Source organism: Spermophilus citellus, assembly GCF_964194105.1.
Source record: "Spermophilus citellus genome assembly, chromosome: 11".
NCBI classification, from domain to species: Eukaryota; Metazoa; Chordata; class Mammalia; order Rodentia; family Sciuridae; genus Spermophilus; species Spermophilus citellus.
In genome coordinates, this window is record NC_138192.1 from 121544162 (window position 1) to 121563385 (window position 19224).

Consider the following 19224-nt stretch of genomic DNA (forward strand, 5'->3'; position numbering starts at 1 on the left):
CACAGTGGCCCATGACTGTGATCCCAGTGACTTGAGAGGTTGAGGCAAGATGACAATTTGGAGGTCAGCCTCAGCAGCTTAGCAAGGCCCTATGCAATACGGCAAGACCCTATCTCAAAAAATAAAAGCTAGGGAGGTAGCTCAATGGTAAAGCACCCCTGGGCTCAATCCCCACCCCACCCCCACCCACAAAAGAGGTCATCAAAGTGAATGGAAAGTTAAACAAAGAGTTCAAAAAGAATTCAAACAAATGGTTTTCTTAAAGTTCAATGCAATCCAAAAGAATAAAAATAATCAGCTGAATTAAAGAAAACAATGCAAGACATAAATAAGCACATTAATAAGGGGACACAGACTTTGAAAAGGAATCAAACAGAAATCTTGAAAATGAAAGTTCAGTAAGTTAGATTAAAAAAATTTCAGTAAAAACCTCAATAGACTAGATGAAGTAGACGAAAGACTATCAGAGCTTGAAAGCAACTCTGCCAAAATAATACACTGAAACAGGAAGAAAGGAAGAGAGGAAGGAGGGAGGGGTGAGGGAGGGAGGGAAGGAAGGAAGAGAACACATAGGATCTCTGGGATACCATTAAAAGATCAAATATCTGGGGCTGGAATTGTGGCTCAGTGGTGGAGCACTTGCCTGGTATGTGTGAGGCCTGGATTTGATCCTCAGCACCGCATATAAATAAATAAAATAAATGATTCATTGACAAATTTAAAAAATTTCTTTAAAAAAAAAAGACCAAATATCTGAATGATCACATACTAGAGGGAGAAAAGCCACATGCTGAGAACTGAGGAAACCTATTTATTGATAAAATAGTAAAAACCAATCCCAAATTTAGGAAAGACAAAGACTTCCAGATACTAGACACATTTAGAACCCCAAATAGACCTGACCAGAAAAGAACTTCTCCGTGACAATATAGTTAAACTGCCAAAAGTACAGAACAAAGACAGAATATTAAAAGCTGCAAGAGAAACAAGGACACATTTAAAGGTAAACCCATTAGAACAGCAGCAGACCTGGCAGCAGAAACTCTAAAGGCCAGGAGGGAACAGAGTGATGAATAAGAGGAGAAAAAGACCTTCCAAGATAAGTTAAAATTGCTAGAGCAGCATGACCATGGGACCAGCATTACAGAAGATACTCAAGGGAATCCTAGATCCTAAAGAAGAATGATTAACACAATCACTTGGGCACAGGAAAAAAAAAAGTCTCACTAGAAAATTAGACACACAAAAGAAAAACAGGGAAAAAATCAAACATTATCAAAGGAGCAAACCATCAAACCTCAAAGATAAAACAGGAAGAAAATCAAACTTGAAGAACATCAACAAAATGAGAGACAACTACATACCTTTCAATAATAACCCTAAATGTAAATGGTCTTAATTCTCCAATTAAAAGACACAGATTGGCTGATTAGACAAAACAAGATCCAGCAATAAGGTGCCTGTAAGACATTCATCTCACGTACAAAGACATAATCTAAAAGCATATGTAACTGTCAACACATCTTTAGATCAACATGATATAACTTATTCAGGACTAACACAAATAAACTTCATATGTTAGCTCAAGTCTAGGGTTTCTCATCATCAATAAATATACAGTTTTCATTAGGATTTTTGAAATACTGACATTACTTCAAATACTCCCATTCTTATTTTCCTAGACCTAATGGGTTTAAATATCACTTAATCAAAGAACGTTGTGCAGGAAATGATGTATACTAATGTAGAGATAGAAAAAGTAAAATTAAGTCATTTAAACAAGTTTTTTAATCATTTAATTAATCGAACCCAGGGTCTTGCACATGCTAGGCACACATTATACAACTGAGTTATACCCTGAGTCCTAAACTTAAATTTTATCTGTTAATTCATGATCATATATATTCAAAAAGTAAGATCAAGTCAAATTCTTTTTTTCATTTTTAAAATGCTACACCAAATAAAAAAGTGGAATGAATTGAACATAATTTTTCTATGTTCATATATGAATACAACACCAGTGAAATTCCACATCTGAACAACCACAAGAACAGGAGGCTAATTAGAATAAGTTGTACTGAGTGTATGTCAAAATACACTCTACTGTCATATATATCTAAAAAGAACAAATTAACAAAGAGAGAAAAAAAAAATCACCTCATTTAAAAAACAAAAAAAAAACTAGACCATACTTTACCACAGCTAATACTTAGCAGTATAATCCATTAATGATTTCAATGACAAAACAAGAAAATGTCCATGACTAGATAATTCTTCTCAAAATTTACTGACTATTTCTCCATGCATGTATCATTTATAAACAGTAACAAATATCTATCTCGGAAAGCAAAGGTAAGCTCTCATATACCATTAGTTTAGAAATGCAAGAGGAAGAAAAGGAAATGGACAGAGGGAGGAAAGGTAAAAGGAACAACAGGAAAAAGGGAGACAGAAAGGAATGGGAAGGAGAGGAGCAGAACAGAGGAAAAAGCAAGGAGGAAATAAGACAAAACAAGAAACCTGCAAATATTCTGATGTAATTTCTCTTGAAGTTCAATGAAGCTGTCATATCGATCTTTAGTAAACTTAATATTCCGGAGAACTGCTGCGACTGCAAATGGGCGTATTTTAGCTGTCTGCAATTAAAAATACCAAGAGATAGTAAACACTCAGGCTTTTCTTTGTAATAATCTTATAATAGAAAGGTAACTGCATACTCCTAACAGTGCCAAAATTCTGATTCCAACAAGTATATTCATTTACCAATCAATAGGAGCAAAATAAAGTGGTAAGCAAGAGACAAAAATCACTAGCCTCACAGAATTTACATTTTAGTGAGATTTTTAAAACTTACTAAATAATTGAGAAAAAAAATAATTTTTAAAAATAATTTGCTCAGCCAGGCATGGTGACACGTCTAAAATTCCAGGAACTCAGGAGGCTGAGGCAGGAAGATCATAAGTTCAAGGTCAACCTCAGCAACTAAGCAAAGAGGCCCTAAGCAACTTGGCAAGACCCTCAAAATAAAAAGGGCTGAAGACATGATTCAGTGGTTAGGCATCCCTGGATTCAACACCTAGTAACAAAATAAATAAACAAACAAATATATAGAAAATAAAAATAAACTGCTCAAAGTTTATATTTTTACCAAGATAAACCTCCCACATTTTATCTTTAAAATTTTTGTAACATATCATAATTTAAATATATCTCAAATGTTTATTGATTGATTGCAGTGCTGGGCATCAAACTCTGAGCCTTGAGCATGCTAATAAGCAAGCACTCTACCACTGAACAGCAACACTAGCCCTCAAATGTGTTTCATATAAACATTTGGACATTTTCCAAAACCATTTATGGGAAACAGGTACTTTGTTTTCTTTTGTTTCTTGGTAATAAGTTGATTATTTTTTTTTAAGAGAGCTATAGGCTAAAAACATATCTAAATGATCACAGAAAATCACATTTGACAGAAGGATCAGATTTGTTTCTTTGTCTTCCCCACCTTATACACACAGAAGAGATTCTTTTGAAAGGGAAAATATTTTTTTTTATTACCTCTTCTGTGACAATCAGTTTTTGAATTTCTCCATTAGGCATTACCCGTTTATATACTGGAGCTTTTATCCTAAAATTAATAATAAAACAAAGTTATTCGTAATTAGTGAAAACATCTGATAAATTGATTACATTCTTTGCTTATAAGTAAAAAGAATGCTTACAAAAATCAAAAGAATTAAGGCAATGAGGAGATGAATTATAGCAGTTAAATATTAAAAATAGGAAAGCAAAAACTAAAAAAGGAAAAAAAGAAAACAAAAACTAACAAACTTTCTAACACTTTAGGTTATTCAAAAAGGTCTCTGGATGCCTAATAGTAACAAGTTTTCTATCACTAGAGTTCCAGCAAAGGCTACAAAACCATTAATAGAGCAACTGTTAAAGGAACGGGATTAGTTATATTTTTACCACAACCATGAGATTCTAAGCTTCAAAGAAAAAAAAAACAGAGCTTATAAAAAATACAGAATCCCTGGGTCTATTTAGACCTACTGAATCAGAACAGTCAAAACAAAGTTTTCGTAACTGGTGCATTTTGAAGCATTTCTAGATAATTTTTTCCATTGGCGATTACAAACTACTGTTTTAAGGCAGTGCTTCTCAACCTTCAACGTGTATATAGTCAACTGAAGAGTATGTTAAACCTCAGAACTTGATTCAGTGGATCTTGGATAGAGGCTAAGAATCTGCATTTCTAACAAGCTCCCAATGATGCAGATACTGCTGGTCCATGGACCACACTTTAAGTTGCAAAGGTCTTAAGTTGTTCCTAATTTTGTCTCATAAAAAAAGCATAAGAGCCAGACACCCAATGGCTCAGGGGGCAGAGGCAGGAGGCTTGGGAGTTCAAAGCCAGCCTCAACAACTGCAAGGTGCTAAGCAACTTGGTGAGACCCTGTCTCTAAATAAAATACAAAATAGGGCTGGGGATGTGGCTCAATGGCCAAGTGCCCCTGAGTTCAATCCCCAGTACCCCCCACCAAAAAAACAAAACAAAATAAAAGCACACGAGTTGCCTAGTAAAAATGCAGACTCTGATCAATGTGTTGGAAAACACTCTGAAAGGTTATCCTTTATCCTTATATCCTAAAATGTAAGCATATGATTGTCATGCATGGAACCAATTTATTCAACCCCCAAAATGTAACCACCTTAATCAAATGACCGATCATTATCATTTCACAAAAAGCCATTGTTCACCCACTGATATTTTCAGAATCTAGCCCAACAGCTAGCTCTTATTCTTTTGTTACTCATGGATTATGTATAAGTAATTAAAACCAAAAATAATTACTTTTGAGAGCTACTTCTTCTACCCTTTTCACTTTATATTTTCATTAAACTCTATTAAGGGTTACATGCAGAAATAGAAAGGGCCTTAAAAGTCTTCTTCAGCAAGATGTGATGGTTCACACCTATAATCCCAGCAGCTTGGGAGGTTGAGGCAGGAAGATAGTGAGTTCAAAGCCAGCTTCAGCAATTTAGTGAGGCCCTAAGCAATTTAAAAATAAAATCTGGAAAGGGCGAGGTAAATATTTAAATATACTATAAAGGCAGCAGAATGAAGGCAATCAAGGTGTGGCTCAGTGGTTGAGCGCCCCTGGGTTCAATCCATGGTACCAATAAATAAATAAATAAATAAATAAATAAATAAATAAATAAATAAATCCTATTCATTATAGATTAGGAGATTGAAATTAGAGATACCAATCATATACATATCATAAACCATCAAGGTTTTCCAGTTAGGATGCTCTACTCCTGAGCTTCCTAAGAATTCTTAAGGCAAAAGGATACATAATGAACAGCCATCTCTACTTTTCCTCCCAAATGTTAGCAAATCCAAGGAACTACCCCCTTCCAAAAAGATTATTTAGTAGGGTATACCACACAAACCTATGGAGTTTTTTAAGAAGCCATAAAGTCATTAAACCCAATTTTCAAATGCATTTCCAAAATGAGTATTCAATGACTCAGGTAAATTTTAAAATGGCTACAATCTCCATGAATCTGATCCTTCAATCTTCCTTTTATGCTGACCTACAGCTAAGTATTCAGACATTGTTTCTTGAGATTTAAACACAACTGCTGACAATAATTTGGGAATAAAAGGGAGAAGAGGCACTGAACCCTAACAAATATATTTCTTTACCTTTCTTTGAAGACCTGAAGCCCTCGAACCAATCCTTCCAGACACAGGAGATCATATCTATTGGCAGGAACGTCGATTTTGTAAAGAACAACATCAGAGGCCCCCTCTGCCTTCACATTACCTTGTTCCTTACTTATTATTTCCTTTTCAGACGTCTAAAACAAGCCAAATCAAAGTGAAAAGGTTAATAAAACTACATTATGCACATTCCTCTCTTCAGTAATAGGTTTATTACATCTACAACAAAAACAACATTAAAATATTAAATGCTATAATTGGAGCTGACAGAAAAATACTCAAATTCCTATTCAGTTCAGACATGTAGGATCCTCAGTGATTCCAGAACAGCACAAATCCACCTAAAGAAAATATCAACAAATACCCACAAGTCAACTCCTGCCTAGCACCTGCTTTTCCAAATAAAATTTTACTGGAATACAGACCCATTCATTTATATATTATCTATTATCACACAGTACAATAGCTGAATTATAACTGAGATAATAACCTCCAAAGCCTAATTTATTTATTATCTGGACCTTTACAGAAAAAGTTTGCCATCTCTATCTAAAAGAACATGAAGGCACCACCAAGAGCAATAATGGAAGTGTCAAAGAAAGAAACACAGAACAATAACCAAAATGTCAAAGAAAGAAAGATAAATCATCAAATAAAAGAATGTATTTCTAGCTGGGTGCAGTGGGACACAACTGTAGTCCCAGCAACTCCAGAGACTGAAGCAGGGAGATCGCAAGTTCTAGGCCAGTCTGAGCAACTTAGCTGAGGGCTAGGGATGTGGCTCATAGCACCACTGGGTTCAATACCCTGTACTGAGAAGGAAAAAAAAAAAAAAAGAATACAACTTGTTATACGATAAAGATTCCATTCCAAATCTAAATCCTGAGCTGAGGGTATAGTTTAGTGGTCAAGCATTTGCCTAGCATGCATGAAGCCCTGGGTTTGATCCCCAGCACTGCAAAAAACCAAAAAACCCAAATTGAAATCTTCTGGGCACCCAAGCCCAGCAGGAATGTGAGAATGACTGATAATATAAAAGCAAACAAAAACATCTCCAGGGGAGGAAAGTGATCATCAGAAGGTATGAATGAGAATTAGCATAATAGGTACAATCTAGTGACAGTAAAGATATACTGTAAAGACAGCAGAATGAAGGCAACCAAGAGAAGGAGGAGGAACATCACAGGGTGGCAATTTTTAATGCAGTGGCAAAGCTTAGAGTACCTTATTCACCACATTATAATAGAGAATATATTTCTATTTGCTGTGTCTACAACAGAGAATTTCAAATATAAATTTTTCAATCAAAATAATTGTTACATCCAACTGTTATTGTAACCCTTTATTTAGAAATCCCACTTAACAAGAATTCACAAAATTTCCACCACTAATAACTTGTTTAAAAATAAACAATGGCTTTCTATTAACATAGAAACTTTGGTTTTACGTGATGCCCTCCCACAGCCACCACATGACTAGTTCAAACCACCATAATATGGGAACCAGATAAATGAAGGTATCTAAATATAAAATGGCCTAATTCTTTTGCAGTATGCGGCCACACGTGCACACACGTGCGAACAGCTTAAATCTTTCAATTTTCAGTATCTTTTCTTTTTAAATACATGACAGCAAAATGTATTACAATTCTTATTACATGTATAGAGCACAGTTTTTCATATCTTTGTATAAAGTATGTTCACACCAATTCATGTCTTTATACATGTACTTTTTTTTGCATTACAATTCTTATTTCACATATATACCACAATTTTTCATATCTCTGTATATAAAATAGGTTGGCACCAGATTCGTGTCTTCATACATGTACTTTGTTTTTTTATTTTTTTTTATTATTTTTTTTAATTGTTGGTTGTTCAAAACATTACATAGTTCTTGACATATCATATTTCACATTTTGATTCAAGTGGGTTATGAACTCCCATTTTTACCCCGTACATACATGTACTTTGGATAATGATGTCAATTTTCAGTATCTTATTTTATCAAAAGATCATACGTAACTTTGTGCTAGGCAATATGATAAATTCTGCACAAACAAAATTAATTAATTAATTTTTTTAAAAAGACCATATGTGAAGACTGAGTTAAATTTGAGAGCAAGAGGGATGTATCAAGATGATATAATCTAAACTCCTTATTTCACAATTGAACAGAGTCTAAAATATGAGAACTAGAGAGGCAAAGTAATTTTCTCTGAACACTAAAAAATCACAGTCCACAGATGAATCATCATAGTCTAACTATAAAGTAACAAAGATAAGCAACCTCAGAAAAGTGAGCTCATATTCTGAATATATGAAAAATAAGTATCTAATACATACAATTTCATCAAGTTCCAGACCAAATTCAAAACATAGTTCATCAAATTCTTCGTCAGCTGAGGAGAAGAAAAAAAGAGACCATTAGTTTTAATTTGTTCAGCACAATAAAAATTGTCTATGAATTGTATTTTCTTATTAATAATTACCTTTTACACTCAGCATACTAAATATCAAACATTAGACATCATCATTCAACAACAATCAAAAGTTTTGCTTAAAAAAAAAAACTATTGTAGGACTAATTGCTCAGGTACAGGATTAGATTACCAGTGTTAGGAAGTTTGAAAAGATACAAGGAAAAAACAACAACCTACTAAATAGAGATCAAATACAAGGTAGGCTCCAAGCCACCAATCCTACACAATAGAACATCACATAAGCCCAGTTATCCTTTAAAATTCTCTGAGGCCATCAGACACTTGACTTCACAGCCAAGCCAATCAGGGTTTAGAATTCTGATTATCCCACTTATTAGCTGTGGGAGCTTTGTATCTTTTATAAATATTCCTGGCACCTACTTTAAACTTTACCAATATCTCATCCATAGTGACCTTTTACAGTTATTTTTAACATGGAACTGTTACAAAGATTTAAATGACATCAGGCAGATAATGGAGTGGGCATATATCCTGAAACACAGTGTGTCTACACTAATATTTTCCTTCCTTATTCCACTTTCTTTGATACCTAATACAGCATTTTCAGAGTTTTCACATGATCAAAAACTGAACACAAGCTGGGCACAGTGGCACACAACTATAATCCCAGTGGCTCAGGAGACTGAGACAGGAGGATTGTGTGTCCAAAGCTAGCCTCAGCAAAAAGTGAGGCACTAAACAACTCAGTGAGACCCTGTCTCTAAATGAAATACAAAACAGGGCTGAGGATGTGGCTCAGTGGTCAAGTGCCCCTGAGCTCAATCCCTGGTCCCAAAAAACAAACAAAAAAATGGAACACTATCTACCAGTACATTCTAGTAAAAAGCTGTCTTAAGATTCCTGACTATGGAACAGATGTAAAGCTCAGTGGAAGAGTGTATTCTTAGCATGTGCCATGCCCTAAATTCAATTGCCAGCATCAGGAGGTGAAAAAAAAGATTAATCTAATCCAGACACTGAACTTCAACTTAATAAATATTTATTGAGCAACTACTATATGGCAGGCACTTAGATGCAGAGCTACAAAGATAAATACTCCACTGCTTTTTAGTCTAGCGAAGAAATCAAAAGTGTACTGGGTCAGCATATGCAAGAAAAAAGGAGGATGAGCTCTGGGCCAGCTTCCTCAATGACACCAGACCAAAATTAGAACTGCCTTGTACACAGTTAAGACGGCAGAGGAGACTGAAGAAATGGGATCAGGTAAACTGCTGGTCAAAGCAGAAGAACTAGAGAGACCTAAAGAACTGAAAAAGTTAAAAATCACCCACATGTTTGATTTGGCTGAAGAAGTAAGATGACTAAGAAAGTGGATACTCATCTAAAGAAGCCAAATCCTTCCCAAAATTTCCACCACCAATAACTTGCTAAAAATAAACGATGTCTTTCTACTAACATAAAGACTTTTTGTTTTGCTTCTTCAAGCAAAACGAGAAAGAAAAAGAAAGGTCAATGTCCCTTCACTGTGCTGTCACTTCCTCTGGGTCAGGGCCATGCTTCCAGAACACTGAGAATAGAAGGAAGCCAGCACAGATAGCAAAGAAGTAACAAAAGTTCTGAGAACAAAAACCAGGAAACCAGGGGAACCAAAGAAGAAAAGACACTGAGAATTTCCAAAAGAAACCAGATAAGTGGAGAACGCGTTCATGTGTTCAGAGTTATTTTCTACAGTATATTTATAGAAGGTACAGGTGCCATGGCAGTTTTATTGTGTATTATAAAAAACAAATATTTTTCATTCCCTGAGCTTCTCAAAAGACGTTTTTGTACCTGACCTAACTTTCTGTTTTAAAATCAGAGTTACAGAGGTGTCAAAAACATACATTGGAAAAAAGAGACTCTTCAACAAATGGTGCTGGGAGAACTGGAAATCCATATGCAGCAAAATGAAATTAAACCTCTATCTCCACCATGCACAAAACTCAACTCACAGTGGATCAAGGACCTAGGAATTAGACCAGAGAATCCTCTCCTAATAGAAGAAAAAGTAGGCCAAATCTTCAGCATGTCAGCCTAAGACCTGACTTCCTAAACAAGACTCCTAAAGCACAAGAAGTAAATCAAGAATCAATAAGTGAGATGGATTCAAACTAAAAAGCTTCTTTACAGCAAAAGAAACAATCAATAATGTGAAGAGAGAGCCAATAAAAATGGAGAAAATCTTTACCACACACACATCTGATAGAGCACTAATCTCCAGGATATATAAAGAACTTAAAAAAAAAAAAAAAAAAAAAAACACCAAAGAAATAAAGAACCCAAACAAAAAATGGGCTAAGGAACTGGGAAGACACTTCACAGAAGATTACAATCGATCAACAAATATATGAAAAAATGTTCAACATCTCCAGCAATTAGAGAAATGCAAATCAGAACTACCCTAAGATTTCATCTCATTCCAGTTAGAATGGCAATTATCAAGAATTCAAGGGACTGGGGTTGTGGCTCAGTGGTAGAGAGCTTCCCTACACGTGTGAGGCACTGGGTTGGATCCTCAGCACCACATAAAACTGAAATAAAGATATTATGTCCACCTATAAGTAAAAAATAAATTAAAAAAAGAATTCAAGCAACAATGAGTGCTGGCAAGGATGTGGGGAAAAAGGTACACTGATTCATTGCTGGTGGGACTGCAAACTGGTGCAGTCACTATGGAAAGCAGTAAGGAGATTCCTTAGAAAACTTGGAATGGAACCAGCATTTGACCCAGCTCTCCCACTCCTCAGTCTACACCCAAAGAACTTAAAATCAGAGTACTACAGTGATGCAGTCACATCAATGTTTATAGCAGCTCAATTCACAATAGCTAAACTGTGGAACCAATCTAGATGCCCCTTATAGCTGAATGTATAAAGAAACTGTGGTATATATACACAATGGAATATTACTCAGCCTTAAAGAATGAAATTATGGCATTTGCAGGTAAATGGATGGAGCTGGAGAATATCATGCTAAATGAAGTAAACCGATCCCCAAAAAACAAAGGCCAAATGTTTTCTTTGATGAATGCTATTCATAATGGGGGTGGAGGGGCAAGGAAAGAATGGAGGAATTTAGGATTGGCCAGAGGAGAGAGAGGGGATGAGAGGGTGTATGTGTAGTGGGGGAAGATGTTGGAATAAGACAGACATTATGTACAACCAGAGAAATGAAATACTGGGCTCCATTTGTGTAAAAAATTAAATTAAATTTTAAAAAATCAGAGTTATATTTCTTTCAGGACATTTTGTCCCAAAGCAACAAAATCTGTGATATTGCTAGCAGTCTAATTCTGTTATTAGTATCTAAGACACATTTATAAATACCTGATTCTGTGGCTTAAATCCAGCATTTCACCTCTGAAAGTCTGCACTACTAGGCAGGTGTCAGGTGTTGTAAATGTGTGCAGGGTCATGTTTAAATAATGAAGCCATAAGCCCCAACTCAGTGGGAACCCAGTCTACTTTGTTTAGCTCTAATCAGCAACACCAAAAACAGTCTATGTTGAAAATATGCACTCAATAAATATGTCTATTAATGAATGGATTTACAGGAAAATTGGGGAATGGATGGGTGTGTCTGAAAGGATAGCCAAAAATGCATCTTAATATGCAAGAATTTGGATAATACTTCTTTCTAGAGAACATGTGGACAGTTAACCACTACTTTTTAACTATGGCTTTTTAAAAAAAGTCTTGTGTGCATCTTCTTAACATCTTACCTGTAACATTTTTATATTTGCTTAATGGCTAGTTACTTTGTATACTGGAAATTAATGTTGTTTAACTATTAAATGTGAACTGATATTTAAAGAAGAAAGAAGAAATAGAAAAAGGAGAAAGAGTGCAATTCATGACATACCAAGAGATTTGCCCTCTGTCCTACCTACACGCAATGGCATTACACTGAAGGAGTTTTCAGCTGGGCAAAAACATAATTGGATCTGCTTTTGTTTTCTTTCTCCAGTGAGGGGGACTGAACTCTGAGTCTCTCAGACGCTGGGCAAGCACCCTACCACTGAGGTACATCTCCAGCCCTCGATCTGCATTTTAAAAACTGGTGGAAGGGTAGAAGATGATTGTAGCAGGGAGTCTTCCCAGCAGCATGAGTATGAAGGAGAAGGAATGAACATGAGAAATGTTAATGAGGCAAAATGTGTAAGGCTTAATGGTTGACTGAAGGCAGGTGGAACAGCCAGGATGTCCAGGATGATTCCCAAATTTCTGGTTTTAGGGAAAAAAAGGCCTCATTAACTAGTGTAGGTAATAAGAGAGGTAACCAGCCCCCAAGATGGCACCTGATGATTCAGCCTCCTAGTATTCAAGCCCCTGTGTGAACTTAGGTCAGATGCAATGTAGGTGAGCATGGAAGCAGATTCTCTGGTTCTGCTAAACCTTGAGACGAATGCAGCTCCATTTGACAGCGTGACTGCAACCTGGTGAGAGATTCACAGCCAGAAGCACCCAGCTAAGCCCTCTGATGCTTGCTTCTCAGAAACTGTGTGAAGTAATAATGGTACACTGTCTCACACTCACAGTGCTGGTGTAAATTATTATGTACCAATAGACTATTAACACACACCTCCCTGGAGGTGCAGTGCTGTTATGACAAAAACCAAACTCTAGAGGGCTTTGGAACCAGACAGCAGGCTTTGAGTACTGTAATGAAAACCTAAGGGCCTTCAAGATGCTACTGATCAAAAGGCAGGTGAGGATGCAAAAGAGAGTGCTACTAGAAAGCAGAAGAAGGGAAATCCTTGGTATGTAGAAGCATAAAGTTTAAAAACACCAGCCTGCAATTAATGTAGACCATTTACTAAGTGACTTAAGATTTTCAATGAGTGTTCAAAGTGCAGCCTGATTTTTTTTTCTTGCTGCTCATGTGAGAGAAGGGATAAACTAAAGGAAGGAATGTCAAACAAAACGGAGTCAGGATGTTGATGATTTTTAAAATGCTCAGCCTCAGCTGGGCACAGTGGTGCACGCCTATGATCCCAGCTACTTGGGAGGCTGGGGCAGGAGGGTTGCATGTTAGACATCGTTAGAGTTTAGCTTTTGTCCCCCAAAAGCTAATGTGTTAGAAAATGCAAGAATTTTCAAAGTTGGAATGATTCAATTATGAAAGCTTTACCTTTGGATTAACTGAATGATAACTATAGGCAGGAAGGGTGTAGCTGGAGGAAGTAGGTCACTAGGGGCATGTCTTTGGGTTTTGTATTTTGTCTTTGGTGAGCAGAGCTCACCCTCTGCTTCCTAGTGCCATGTCCTGAGCTGCTCTGCCACAACCTTCCACCATGATGCTCGCTTCACCTCAGGCCTAGAGCAATGCAGTCAACATATGGACTGAACCGCTGAAATCATGAACCAAAATAGACATTTCCTCCTCCAAGTTATCCTTGTAGAGTATTTTGGTCACAGTGACACAAAGGTGACTAAAACAGACATCTTGTCTCAAAATTTTTAAAAATTATTTTAAAAACGGCTAGACATGTAGCTCAGTGGTAAAGTATCCTGAGTGCAATCCTTAGTACCCACCCCCCCACCAAAAAAGTTCAACCTCTCAGATGTAAAACAATGCTACAATTAAGAAATATCTTCTGCCAAGTGCAGAGGCACCTGCCCATAATCCCAGCAACTTGGGAGGCTGAGGAAAGATGATCACAAATTTGAGGCCAGCCAGGGCAACTTAATGTGACCCTATTTCAAAATACAAAATAAAAAGGGCTGAGGATGTAGTTCAGCAACAGAATGCCCCTGGATTTAATACCCAGTGTGAAAAAGAAAAAACAGATTTAAAAATTTCTAAGCAAAGAGCAAACCTAAGGCATAAGACAGAATTAAGAGCATGACTGAAAAATGTTAAAGAGTTAGAAAAATCAAAGGCACAATTCATTCAAACAAAAGGTGCTATAAAGAAATTAAGGGTGTGCCTCAGAAATCCAATTAATCACACAATAGATCTTAATTAAGAACATTGTATGAAGCAAAGTCCAAAGATTTGCAGATGGTAAAGCTTTTGACTAATGAAATGGAAGCCAGGAAAATTCACTAAAGATCCATAAAGTTTTTAGAAGAAATGTACAATCAGAAACATTGCCAGCTTAAACTGAAAGAGGCATACATGACACAAAATAGAAGTATTTGACCCTCAAAATTCTATTAGAGGATGTAGACTGAGAAAATCAATCAGCTGTGAAGCAAATGCTTTCTGGGAATCAATGGGTAGAACCAAGAGGCAAGAGCACAGAGTCATGGAGAGAATTACCCCAAGTCCTGAGACCTAATCAAGAACATTGAACATTTGCCATTTGATTTCAGAATTGCCACAGACTAGAGACTTTGGCTCTTCTATTTTCTCCCCTTTTGAAGAGGAATGGCTATAGTAGCTATCCTTCACCTGTCCCACTATTGTATGTCAGATGTACCAGATAACTTGGCTGTTGAGTCTCTCAGACCAAGAGTAAACTGAACTTCAGGAGCTATACTCAGATGATAATATTTTGGATTTTTGAGCAGCTGCTGAAATTAGATGACACTTGTGGTACTAACTCTTCTGCATGTAGGAGAACATGAATTACTGTGGGCCAGGCAGAAGACTGTAGTCATCAGCTATCAAGAAGGCCACCAATGATACCCACCTCCTTAAATACTCCCCTTCCACACAGAGTCAGGATTAGTCTGTGTGACCAAGTGAATATGAAAAGGGACAGTATATCACTTCCAAGCCATTATTAAAAACTGAGGTTTCTGCTTAAGCACTCTCCCATTTATCTGCTCTCTCAGACCTCTCACTTTGGGATGAACAAACTAACATGTTATAAGCAGTCTTATAGAAAAGTCAAAGTGGAAGGAAATAAAGTCTCTAGCCAAATATCAGCAAGGAATTAAGAGCTACCAACAAGCAGTTAGGCAAACTTGGAAGCAGAATCTCCAGTCCCAGTGAGGCCTTGAGATGACTACAGATCTGGCCAATACCTTGACCACAACCTGGTGAGATCCAGAGCCAGAACCACCACTCCCCAGTTCTTGACCATAAGAAACCACACAAAATAATAAATGATTATTGTTCTAGGATGCTAAGTTTTTGAGGTATTTATTACATAGTAATGGACAACTAAATGGTTATTAGCCAAACTGCATATAACTATTAAAATATATTGAATCCTAATTATTCAGCTGTATTTCATGGGTTTAAATACAAAAGAAAATAAAACAATAAAATCACATCTAATAATTTCTTCTAACAAAATGACATCTAAGTAACATACAGATGGTTCTGGCAATATTGCCACCATTACTCCAAGCCAAAATAGGGTCAGAATTGAAGACCAGTGATAACAAATCAGTTAACGGGCATGAATGTGACACAGGAAACTATATGAGCAATAAAAAGGCAGACTAAGAAGATAAAACTGTTCCAAAGTAGGCAGAGGAACCAAGGACCAGATTAACAAAACAGCCAAGAGAGAAGCATCCTTGACTAGAAAACACACCTGGAAGGGGATGTTTGCAACTGGAAGAAACTACAGAATTCAGATAGAAGATAGTCTTGGGAGGAACTGAAAAAAAAGATAAGAATGTAGGAAAAGTGTGAAGAAGACATTATCCAAGAAAACATGTAAAAGAGGAAAACGCAAAAAAAAAAAAAAGAAGAAGAAGAAGAAGAAACAAGATGGGCCTACGTTATTTGGAAACCAGATGCTTTGCTAAACATGCTTTCAAACTCTGACCTCAACCCAATTGATACTTAAAGTTTCAAGAAAGAACACAATATAAATTAATGATGAATATTATTCCTAACTCATTTGAAATACATCTCAAAAACACCAATATTTATTGTCAAAATTTTTTAAAGACCCAGTAGCTAATAAATATTCTCTGTGGAACCAAAAAAAAAAAAAATCAAGCTTACCTGATCATTCACAATATGAGAAAAGAGTGGGGAGGGGTAGAGAATATGGCAAAAAAACCTGGATGGTAGTAAAGAGGTTATAAAAAAAAACTTACTTTCCCAAGATGGAGATCTGGCTGGGAACTGATTATAGATGTTTAAAACAAATATTTGCCACCTACCATCTTGTGCCATTCAGATATATCACACACTACTAGTGAAACTGTGGATTAGAAATATACAATATATAAAAAAGAATTTTATATTATAAAAAGTGGTTAAAGGATTAGAGTCAAGTTCAAAGTGTGAGGGTATTACCTCTACTTTCCAGGACTTGGAACAGAACCTATGGAGAATAATAGTTCCAGAGTAGGTAATATCTAAAGGTACTCCTTCAGCCTAGCAAGATAGCACAGAGCTGTAATTTCAGCAATTCAGGAGGCTGAGGCAGGATCACAAGGCTAGCCTGGGCACTTTAAAGAGACCCAGTCTCAAATAAATAAATAAAAAAGGCTGGAGATGTAGTTCAGTGGTGGAGCAGGCCTGAGTTCAATTCCCGGTATCACACACACACACAAAAAAACCCAACACCAAAAATAATAAAAGTACCCCTTCAGAAAGTTTTTGTTTGTTTTGTTTGTTTTGTCTTGCTACATTGCTTAGGGCCTCACTAAATTGCAATGTTTATCAAACTTGCAATCCTCCTGCGTCAGCCTCCAGACTCACGGAGATTGCAGGCATGTACGACACCTGGCTTATTCAGAAAAGTTTTTTTTAAAAGCTAACTCTGTTTTCACAGTAATAGTAATCTCTTATTCTAAGAAACTGCACCTGCTATTCAATTGATTGGAGCTTTGTTATCATCTTGACATTTAATACCAAACAAACAAAAAACAGGTCTCACAAATTGCTTGCTGTGGCCTCTACACACACTGATAACTATGGGGTGGGGAAAGTATCATTTTGACTCTTACAGCTGTGTGGCAACTGATAACTTACTTAACATTTCCCCTCTGTGTGTTTGATGGTGGTGTTTTGGGAACTGAGGAAAGGATGAAGTACAGCGTGAAGAATAAATCCATCCCACATATTCATCATCCAGGTCCCAACTCAGTGCTACCAACCTTATCAAATGCTGTTCCCAGCACATCACCTGCTTTTCTTTCCCTGACAGCACTTAACATTATCCAGAATCATTTTATTAGAGTGCTGGTTAGTTGCTGTCCGCCCTGTTCATCAGAGCAAGAACGTGGACCTTCAGTGCCATGGGCACAGCTGTACTCCCCAAAACTTAGAACACTGCCTGACACTAAGAGCCATTCTGGAAGCATCTAACAAAACGGAGACCGATGGGAATGCCGTCCCCTCTCTTCTGCTCAAACTCCTCCCGCCCCTTTGCAAGCCGAATCAAACAGCACACTACCGTGCCCACGCTCGGGGCGAATCCAGGGGATGCCTCTTATTCTGTACGGGGGCACTAAAGTCGGGGCTAGGCACGCAGAAGGCACTTGATGCCGATAGTGACCGAATGACACTGAGAGCTGGGCACGTGCGGGTGGCACACGCGCGGTGAAGCCGCTCGCGACAATCCCTCCGAGCAGCCGAGCCGCTTGCTATGCAGCCTTCTCTGTGGACCCTGACCGTCCTCAAGGCCAAAAGGTGCAGGGCACCTTCAGTGCTGCCACAACGCCCTTTTGGAGGGCGTCCCAGCCCCCGAGAAAAGGCGCGGAGCCCACTCACTGTAGGTCCGTCCCAAAGCTTTGAAGAGCAGATCGCGCTTCACGCTGACAGTCGGCATGGCGAGTCGGGCCCACTGCGCCTGCGCGCGGAGCGGGCCAGGCCTGGGCGACCCAGGAGCGTAGGACCCGGGACTTCTCATGCAGGCTGTCATAAATATAGCCAGTCTACAGACGACAATTTTTTCTCCATTTTTTTGTACATGAGTACAATAAAATTGCCACCATTAGGATGATTAAATCTATCTATTTTTTTTCAATGACTTAAACGCTTGGTAAGGAGACACAATTGAATAGAGTTGGCTAGGATTTGATAGGCAATAGAATGGACAGACCTCAAGGTTCCGGATCTAACATGCTAGAACGAAGGTCACCAAATTCAGTGGGCGGGGCGAGAGAGGGGCGGGTGCCTAGAAAGGCTGGGCGAGAAGGGGCGGAAGTCGGGAAGAGCAGGCTCTGCGGTTGCAGAAACTTCTCTGAGGGTTGGAAAAGAAGGAGCGCAGGGTCTGACTTCCTGGATGGAAGGATGTGTAAATACAAGGTTTTGTTTTATTATTTACTTATTTTTTTTTGCGGAAGGGGATGTTGTGAACACGCCTTAATTTTATTTTTTAAGCCCTTATAAGTGCAGTACCTTATAAGGGCTTGATATCTGGCAGCGGCCACTTCTGGTGGAGAAGTATTGTTAGAGACCTCTTTTTAGAAGAGGAAATATGCGATTTATTAATGCTGTCTGCTGTCAGGTGCTGTGCTCATCCCTCGGCCAGCAATAGAAGATTTCCTCTTTAAAACAACCCCGAGTGTAATTGAAAGATTACAAAAAATATCGGGCCCTAATCCCTGGAGCCTGTAAATGTTACTTTATATGGAATCGGGCCTTGGTAGATTAAGAATTTTGAGATGGAGAGATTATCCTAGATTATCAAGATGGGCTGTCAGTGTAATCACATGTGTTCTTATAAGTGGGAGGCAGAGATCGGAGTGTGGCAGCCCCAAACCGAGGATGCCAGCAGCCTCCAGAAACAGGAAGAGGCAGGGAGAGAGTCTCCCCTAGCCCTTGGAGCAGCCCTATGCACACTTGGATTGTGAGCAGTGAAACTGCTTTTGGGTTTGGAGCCTCCAGGACAATGAATGAATAAATTTTTGTCTTAGATCCACAAGTTAGTGGTAATTTGTTTCAGAAGCCCTGAGAAACTAACACACTCAGGCAGATTCCATTATTGTCCCCATTTTATAGATGATGACAATAAGACAAACTGCCCCACTCACCCAACTTGCAAGGCTCCCAGTTCCTCAGGGGAGCCCTGCCCTTATCCTCTGGGTGAAGTACAATGAAGGCACTTCACTTGAGGAGATAGAAGCTGGGCAGGACTCAGGCCACCCTG

At 37.8% G+C, this 19224-nt stretch overlaps 1 protein-coding gene across 1 annotated transcript in view; it reads right to left on the reverse strand.

The window, feature by feature from the left end:
* The window catches only part of FARSB (phenylalanyl-tRNA synthetase subunit beta), a 79759-nt gene extending 61816 nt beyond the window's left edge, over window positions 1-17943 (reverse strand). Inside the window, exons 1-5 of the mRNA XM_081261873.1 lie at window positions 17844-17943; window positions 8077-8132; window positions 5714-5868; window positions 3559-3628; window positions 2521-2636 (exon numbers count right to left, since the gene is read on the reverse strand). Coding sequence (XP_081117999.1) covers window positions 2521-2636; window positions 3559-3628; window positions 5714-5868; window positions 8077-8132; window positions 17844-17901 — 455 coding nt within the window. The 5' untranslated portion in view covers window positions 17902-17943. The remainder of the gene's footprint in view (window positions 1-2520; window positions 2637-3558; window positions 3629-5713; window positions 5869-8076; window positions 8133-17843) is intronic.
* Window positions 17944-19224: the final 1281 nt, after the last annotated feature.